Source organism: Uranotaenia lowii, chromosome 2 (assembly GCF_029784155.1).
Source record: "Uranotaenia lowii strain MFRU-FL chromosome 2, ASM2978415v1, whole genome shotgun sequence".
Taxonomy (NCBI): Eukaryota; Metazoa; Arthropoda; class Insecta; order Diptera; family Culicidae; genus Uranotaenia; species Uranotaenia lowii.
The window spans coordinates 383,647,666-383,656,924 of record NC_073692.1 but is presented as its reverse complement, the minus strand read 5'-3'; the positions used below and the strand labels follow the sequence as shown (position 1 = coordinate 383,656,924).

General features: G+C 40.4%; 1 protein-coding gene across 4 annotated transcripts in view; it reads left to right on the top strand.

Annotated features, from left to right (window-relative positions):
* The window catches only part of LOC129748346 (growth factor receptor-bound protein 2), a 120,806-nt gene extending 111,720 nt beyond the window's left edge, over positions 1–9,086 (top strand). For all 4 annotated transcript variants that reach the window (XM_055742918.1, XM_055742916.1, XM_055742919.1 and 1 more), the window contains one exon: positions 6,532–9,086. In XM_055742918.1, coding sequence (XP_055598893.1) covers positions 6,532–6,705 — 174 coding nt within the window. In that variant the 3' untranslated portion in view covers positions 6,706–9,086. The remainder of the gene's footprint in view (positions 1–6,531) is intronic.
* Positions 9,087–9,259: the final 173 nt, after the last annotated feature.

The following is a 9,259-nucleotide window of genomic DNA, read 5'->3' as shown; positions in this document are numbered from 1 at the left end:
GGAAGATTAATATTGAAAACGGAAACTTCATAGTGACTGTGTTTCTAGACTTCAAGAGAGCATTCGAAACTATTGATCGGTTACTGATGTTAGAAGTGTTGGTAAAATTTCGCATCAGTGATACGATTCTAACCTGGTTCAAAAATTATTTGGAGAATAGAATGCAACGAACAAAATATGGTTCATCTTACTCGCGATACAGAGAAAATAACCAAGGAGTTCCCCAAGGAAGTGTGTTGGGTCACTTTTAATTTATACTGTACATCAATGTCATGAAAATGTGCTTAAATCACGGCCGCCTCAAGCTATTTGCAGATGATTCCGTCTTCTATTGGAGTGGAAATGACTTAGAACTCGTTGTACAAGAAGCAAATGCTGATTTGAAAAATATCGCAGATTTTTCTAAACACAGAAAATTATGTCTAAATCTTGATAAAACCAACTGGATGATTATTGGAAATCGCAAAATAGGAGTAAGTCCTGAGTTATTATTCGATGGTTGTGAGATCGAAAGGGTTCGTCAAGTCGAATACCTAGGAGTACAAGTCGATGAAAAAATTGAATTTTATAGCTCACATAGACTACACAATCATAAAGATTGCCATGAAATATGGTGTACTTTGTAGAATAAGTATATAGATTATAGATATATATATATATGACTTTCTGGTCGAAAATAATCTACGTTAAATCAGTTATTATGCCACACTTCGCCCACAAAGAATTCAAAATAAGATCATGCGAGTAGTGATAAGATGTAATCGATACACACCAAGTACATTGATGCTCGACATACTTCAATGGTTGTCGGTGAAACAGAGAATTGCGTTTAACAGTTTGATTTTGATAGGCGAATATTTTCGCAGCATTTACAACGCAAACGATTTGGTTACAGAATTAGAATAGCAAGTCACGACAGAAGTTATGCCAGAATTGAGCGTATCGACAACGGATGTTCGGCAGAAAATTTCGCAGAAATCCAAAGGAAGTGGTATTCCAAAATCGTTCCTTAAAAAATGCGTGGGCGCTATAATTGCCTATATAATTCCTCTTCTTAGCTTCAATTCGTGGTGGTTTGTTAGCAAACAATGTAAAATCTCACACATTTGCCGATTCACAAGAATGGTTCAAAACTGCCCGCTGAAAACTATCGAGGGGCAGCAATTCTTTCTGCTATACCAAAAATGTTCGAGAGCATAATTTACGATTAGATGTACACATGACTAGAGAGAGAGAGAGAGAGAGATGTCAGATTATTATTATGTTAATTTATCTGAGACCTTTTAACCACCCGGGTCATTCGGGTCTCGAGATGTCAGATGTTCAGCACGGATTTTCTCCCGATCTTTTCAATAAATGATGCTGGGTTCGCGATTAGATGTCAGTTAGTCTACAATGGATACGTTTCGTACCTGATGAAAAGAGTTACATTTGTAAAACTTGGAAATGCTAGATCCAGCGTATTTCTGGTCATCAGCGGCGTACCACAAGGGAGTCATTTGGGACCCCTTCTTTTTTCATTAAGTAATGAAAGAGTTCCCCGAAGTGCTGCGTGATGTGTTTGTGCTGATATACGATCCCAAGGATTGTATGGTTCTACAGAATGCGCTTAACAAATTTTTTGAGTGTTTCAGCTCCCTGACCGAATTCAAAACTACGCACGCAATGAACCAATACATAGAATGATAGCGCTCTACATGCATGAAATAACTCAAAAATAGACTTAAGTTAGTTTTTTCATAAAAATATTGTTGGAATTAAATAAATTTGCTCAGTTGATTGACCGCAAATAAGATATCCGGTCGTGTACGTTGAGCAAAGTACATTAAACTTCCTACTGCTTCCTGATACGGTGTTTCGATCATCTTCTTCGCCTCATCGTCAGTCTTCGGTGCCATCGCCTTGGTCAATCTTTCTCGAATGGGAACCTTCACCGGATTGCAACTCGACCAATTGAATCGTTTCAGCATCGCTTCTGCGTAGCTTTCTTGGTCCAACGTTATCGCATCTTTGGTGTACTGGATCCAGATCCCAAGACAGTAGTTGGCTGCACCCAAGTCTTTCATGCGGAAGTTATCGTTGAGAAAAGACTTCATCTTGTTCATCCACTCAGCATCATTCGAGAACAATATCACGTCGTATATATAGACCGCCACAAACAAAATGTTTCTCTCTTGGCTTGGAACATCCCGAACTTCTTGAGCATCATGTCCAATTTGCGGTTTCAGACTCGACTTGACTGCTTCAACCCGTAGAAGGCCTTATTCAGGCGACAAACAAGCGATTTGGTCTGGTTCTCGAAAAGAGGGTGATACTGCATGTACATTTCTCCATCAAGCTCCCCTTGCAGAAATACAGTTATGGCGTCCATTCTCTGAATCTGCATTCCGTGCTGGACCGCCATTGCAAACAGATATCGCAGCGAACTATGACGAACCACGTGTGACTACGTTTTGTTGTAGTTCACCGCCTTTCGCTGCGAAAATCCCTTGATCATCAGTCTTGCTTTGTACCGGTCCACATTGCCATCGGAGTCAAGCTTCGTTTTGAAAACCCATTTACATGGAATTGCCTTCGAAGTTCCGCCATGGTCCAAGTTCCGTTGCTAACTAGAGCATCGTATTCCTCCTGTATAACTGCTTTCCAACGATCGGCATCGTTACGAGTCAGAGCCTATTGATGCGAGTCATCACAAACGGGTACAGTTGAATCTCCACGCTCGCCCAACATCTCGCTAACGTGGAGTAACTTGAGTGGTGCTTCTGTATTCTCGCCCTTTCCGTTGGATCGATTTGTGTTCGCAAATTCTGTAGAGGAAAAGAACACGGCAAGCTTTTGTAAGATACTAAAAAATCGTTATACTTGCCTTGAATTCTGTGCTCCCGATCGCTGTGCCTCAACCCTCTGTTAATATACTGACAACCGTTGTCCGTTCTAGGAATCTTCAATTTCTTTCCAGTTTTCCTCTCGGACATCGAATGGAAAGTTTTGAAAGCCTTGAGCACCTCGTCTTGGGACTTCGTTCGAATAAAATAGATAGATATCCGGCGTGATTTGTCATTCACGAAAGTAACGTAGTATCTGCTGCCTTCTATGGACGTTACTTCCATAGGCCCACAGACATCTGAATGGCTGACTTCAAGAAGATCGCCTGCTCTTGAACCTTGGTTTGGAAATTGGGGTCTGCTATGCTTGCCCATTGCGCAGACTGCACAATCGCACCAGTTCTTGTTAGACAAGTTAACACATGTTGCCAAGCCATCGGATAGTTTCTCAACTTCAGTTTTGTGTAGATGTCCAATGAGACGATCCAATATGTCCAAGCTTGATATGGTGGTGGACACTATTTAGAGCACTAAACGTGAATAGTTCTATTTGCCGCTGATAGTGTTCGTGATATTATGCACCAACACTTTTCAGTTTTGGGACAATCAACCTCAAAAACGACCATGTGTGTCGACCGGCTGCCCGGTTTTTGTACCAAGAGTTTTTGAGGTTAATTGTCCCGTCTTATCTGTACACGCTCACCAAGTGTGCATAAGAAATGTCAAAAACAACTCTATAGCATCTTCTTTACATCGAGGTTTAACAAAGCAGTACCAGAGCCTTCGATCTGTATCGTTGCCTTATTCGCTATAAGTGATCCTGAGGCGGGCTTGATGTTTTTGAAAAAAAATTTGTTTCAGGTCGTACTGTTGCACCTGAACCAATCGCTATCGCTGTCGCTTGAGGGTGTGAATGTCGACAATACGGTGTAGAACGCTTCAGCCTTCTTGTTGCTTTGCATTCTGATAAATTTGTCAACTTCTGCTTTGCCTGTAACGCGCTACATCCGCTGTTGGTACTTGGATATCATGCAACAGTTTCGTTTTGATGGCAACATTTCTTTGGCCGTTGTAGCATTCTGAACGTGGGTGTTATTTGTTGGATCGAACAAGAGAATAATCTTTGCCCGAGCTTTGCGGTTCTTGACTAGATCAACTGCTACATCAGAACCAATCGGTTTCACCTTCGACTTAACGACATCTCAGAGTTCTTCAAGTTCGAGGTAGGGTTGTACGGCAAATTTCCATGTTGCGCATTTCTCTCTGCCTTGAAATCGCTCTAAGCCCGGAAGCTTTGGAATTCCGTGAAAAGCCATATCTTGAGGCGGTTATCACCGCTTACTAAATACAACACCTTTTTCTTACTCATCAAGGTATCTTTTTGAATCATCACGCACGTGTGTTGTGATTGGCGCGAGAGTAGGATAAGCTACTCTCGATCGACATACGATGGGTAAAAGGTGTCTAACCTCATGTCCTGGTGATAAGAAGTAGGACCTCGCATTGATTAATTACGAGGATGTGTCAGGTCTCAAGTCGTCAATGGAAATCTCTCCTCTCGCGAAAGCTTCGAGTCATTACCAGGAGAGGTCGGTTCATGAATCATTTGAGAAGAGTTTTGGCTTCGAGTCGTAACGAGCAGATGTATTGCTGAAAGTGGTTTCGTCTATGAGTATGCGATGGTGCAAACTAGCGCGAGTATGGCTTTCCATCATTGAAGGACAATTTAAACGACTGTTCGAGGTGGAAACAAAAGTCTGAGACCTCAGTTTAAGTTTAGAGAGTAGGAGGCATACGCGGAGTATATCATGAGTCGTCCAATTGCAACGCGGTGTCTCGCCGTGTCTTGTAATGTAATCCGTAAACATGGATAAATAAAGGTATCTTCTTGAGGTGTAACTCGATTCAAACCAATATTACCGGTCTGGTCATCTTTTTGAATGCAATTGAAGGCACGGTAAGCTTTACTAGTACAGTTTACTAGTTGAAGAACGTGGTCGAATCTCTCAGGCTGGAATCGTCCCACTAAAACCAACTTGGGCTTCATGCTATATGGTACTTCAGCAAGGGGAGAATGTTCTCTTGAACTTATCCATCTTAATAATTTCTCATCCGCCAACTTAAACATGGTGAACCAACCCCATCTGTAGATATTTGCATCACCGAGGCATGGCTGATTAGAAGTAGCAAATCCAGCACCCCATCCCAAAGGCCTTTGCTCCACGACTACATTAGGAAAAATCGTCGCTCAGTTCGTGAGACCTTTTAGGTTACTTTTCACGCATGAGTCCGGATCAGAGTAAAAGCTTGGTTATTCAGGTGTTACATTCTTTTTACGGATCGCATTCCAAGGCACGTCGAGCCACTGCGTCTTCCCAGTTAGCTTCTCTGGGTCCATGGATGCAATTAGACGACTCTTGATATACTCCGCGTAGGCCTCCTACTCTCTAAACTTCACCTGAGGTCTCAGACTTTGGTTCCCACCTCGAACTGTCGTTAAACTATCTCCAATGGTGGGAGATCATACTCGCGTTAGAATGCGCCTCGGCATAATCATAGATGAAGGTGAAACTACTTTCAGCAATACCTCTAGCGATACTATGTACCCCAACGCTAGAAAGGCCACCTGGGGCCTCTGGTCACAATTCACATCCGGTTCTCTCATAACGCTATACCCATTGACGAGAGACTCCTCGGCCGTACTCGTTTTCGAATCTGCTTAAGCAAACTACCCCGCCTCTTGTTACGATTCAAGAATGAGACCTCTCCTCTAACGACTTGAGGTCATAAGACCAGAACTCTCCTTAATTTGAGACCAGAACTCTCCCTTCAACGAATTAAGGTCTTAACTCTGTTTGTGTTGACTCAAGGCCTTTTCCTTTGCCCGTCTTTGTGCCGAATAGAGAGCAGCTTATTCTGGACACGCGCATGTCACAACAAACGTCCCTGACTTTACGGTCTTGGGATGATCTCTGGTGAAGAAGTACTGAATTTGGGGCCGATAAAGATAAATAGCATGTTCTCCAGACTCTAGACTGTTGTGCTCCATCTCTCCAGGGCGCTCCTTCGTCTCAAAGTCAGAGTCAAAGACAGAGCTAAACGAGCAATAACTCGTGTCTTGCTACTCTTGGGGTCAAGGCATTCCGGGGTCCAATGAGGCCAAAGAGTCCATGATTTTCGCAGCCTTATCGGAACAGTATTTGACGTGTGCAGCATTGCGACTGTTAACAAATACGCTCAGGCTCCGCAGGTTTCCTTCAACCGTAATATTCGTGTAAGACAGCGAAGATCACAGCGAGTGGAGTTCGGAAGGTCGTGAAGGCCGTAAAGGGTGCAAGGGTCGAGAGAATCGATAGACCGCGGGAGTCAAAAAGTTACGAAGGTATCAATGTCATAGAGCTCTTAAAACAGCAAAAATAAAGATAGCCGTACGGCTTCTTATTTCGAAAGGTGGCGTAGATAAAAAGGTAGCTGAAGTCTTTAGGCCTTGAAGGTGTTACTGTTCAAGTAGGATTTATTTAGAGTTAAATCTTCTGGAAAGATATTCAAAAAGGTTCAATCCCATCATACTTTGGTGTAACTTTACATTGAAGGTCAATTTGAGAACGTTAAAATATTTTATAGGTACCTAACTGAAATGTATAAAATACATTTAACTGTACATAATTTCATTTCCATGATTAAAACATTGTTTCCCCTTTTGCAGATGCTGGTGCAAGCCCTGTACGACTTTGTGGCCCAGGAGTCCGGCGAGCTCGACTTCCGGCGGGGGGACGTCATTACGGTGACCGACCGTTCGGACGAGCACTGGTGGAACGGCGAGATCGGCAACCGGAAAGGACTCTTCCCAGCAATCTACGTAGCGCCCTACCATTCATAAGAGTAAAACTAAATAAGAGTATTTTATTATTTTTTGCTATATAAATATTATATATTTTTAATGTTTAACTGAACAACAACAACAAAAAAGATGGAAAAAAGTGAAACAACAACACACAAAAAAAAATCCCAAACAAAAAAAAGCTAAAATTCAAAAAAAAATCCAGAGGCAGGCTCGGGGGCGGACCAACGTCGGTGAGCAGCCAAACCCCCGGAAAAGGTGCGAAACAAACACGTGTGAGACTGATGCAGCGCTTACATGTGTCTTGGCCCTCGGGGGTGTTTGCTCGCCGCGAGAACACCCACCGATAACAAGGAAAGGAAAATCGTTTAAATTATCTCAAAAGATAATACTAAATCCAAAACAAACCTGCCGTGGAAGCCAATAAAGGAGAATGAGAATGAGTGGATGATATATATGTGGAAGAGAATATTATGAAAATTCGCGATGCGATGTAGTGCAAGTTTTAGGAATGCGATGTACATTGATAAAATAAATTAAAACTAGGGTTCACATTTATCCTTTTTTTCTCACACGAGTTGATGATAGTGGTTGTGGAGCAGATGAGATCTTGTTTGCGATTAGCGCATAACAACAGATACACACACAAACACGACGGAATCAAAAGAAATAAAATTCAGGTGTTTTTTCTATTGACCCATAGATTTTGTCGAAGCATCCCCAGTTCTATCTAGAAATAAAAATACACTCAAAATAAAATCAACACCAGATAACAGGCAGATTACGAACGGCTGACTAAATGTAGCAAAAAAAAAACACGATAATCCGAGCATAAGTAATGAGAATATGAATCAATTGTAGAATATTAGTGAACCAGAATAACGAATATTTGTTTGTAGGTAGTTTATTTTTGTTTTTGACTCTTGTTCCATGATGTTTTACTATCCATTTACCCTACGATATCAACTAAAGTTTCGGTTCTTCCTTCGTTTCTATCATTGAGATAAAAGTGCGATAATTTTTCCTAAGCGATCACATACACAAAAAAATCTAATCTGTAAAAAGCCAACCGACTTATGTTGCATGGAAAAGCGCAATTTTCGTCATTATGTGTAATAGTTTCTAAGTATTAAACAGTCACACAAAAGGAGAAAAAAAACAATGGTAGGATCAAACATTAAATGTAAACATTTTAATCGAAAAAACAATGCCAATCTCTGTTTCATTAAAATAATTAATGAAGAAAAACAAACAAACAAAAGCAAAGGATTTACGGAACCCATTTTTTACAGCCAATCCCCAGTAGCGCTTAGCGAAAAAAAAAGTGTGTATGACCTAAACCCCGCATCCCGATTGAACAAAACAAAACATTCAGAAAAATCTTATACAATGACGCAACAGTAACAAAAAAAACTTGCACACAACAACTGAAGAAAAATGACGTTCGATAATAGTAACAATAATTTAGAAAGAGGTGAAGAATAAAAGAAAAAAAAATCCGCATTAAACTGTAAGTAACTTAGAGAAGATTATGAAATATCCTCAACCAATCGTAACAGATAAAACAAAAAGCTGAATATGAAACGAAAATAATATACAGAAAACAAAAAAATGGACACTAAGAGAAATTTGCTAGGTCTATTCCATACGCAACCAGCTCTGCAAATTGACTGTACAGAAAAGCAAAATTTTCATTGATTTAAATGACAAGATAAGAAACAGCAATTAAAAGAGAGATTTCGTTTGGGGATGGATCTCTTTTGAAGATGCAATAGAGTTACAAAAGCTAACAGATCTAGGTTTTTTTTACTCTGGGAAAAAAGTCCAGCAAAAATCGCCGCTATGGTTAAACCGAAGTTCTTACTGCGCTTATCTGTTTAAGAAATTGGATTTTAGGCAGGAAGGTGTCCCTATTCTGCTGCTGGTTGAATCATTAAAATGCTCACATAAATTGGCGCTTACACCTCCATGCGCTAAAAGGAAAACTTCCTTAAATGCTATAGAGGGATACATTGAAGTTTATTATCTTTCTGTTACGCGGTTAAATTGCGAAGAAAAGTCGAAAGCGTAAAAATAAACCGCAAGAAAACTATCCACAGCTGGCAATTCAATTCAACTAACCCACTAGGCATAAATGCATGCATTACACAGGTTGTAAAGGTGCCGAATAAATGAAGATATATAACACTCCGGATTGTGGAACCGATTACAGAAAAAAACGGATTTCCGCAAGACAAAAGGAAAAAAATCCAGAAGGAGTGTCCTGAAAACCCAAACACACAACAGTCCGCATATTCAGCCGAACAGCACACAAAAAAGAAGAAAAAAAAATAGAAATGGCAAAAAACCTTAACCAGAAACGAACCATTATAGCAAACAGAAGAAACAAAAGCGAACCTTGAACAGCGCGCTAGTAATAAATGGATGAGATACATTGAAAAACAAATAATAATTATTGAATAACAATCGATACAACATTGCAAAAAAAAACTGATTTCAATGAACAATTTGTGGAACTAAAAGAAATTATCCTTAGGGTTTCTATTCATTTCACACAAGGTCTTCGGATGTTATTGAAAAAAAAACTTACGCG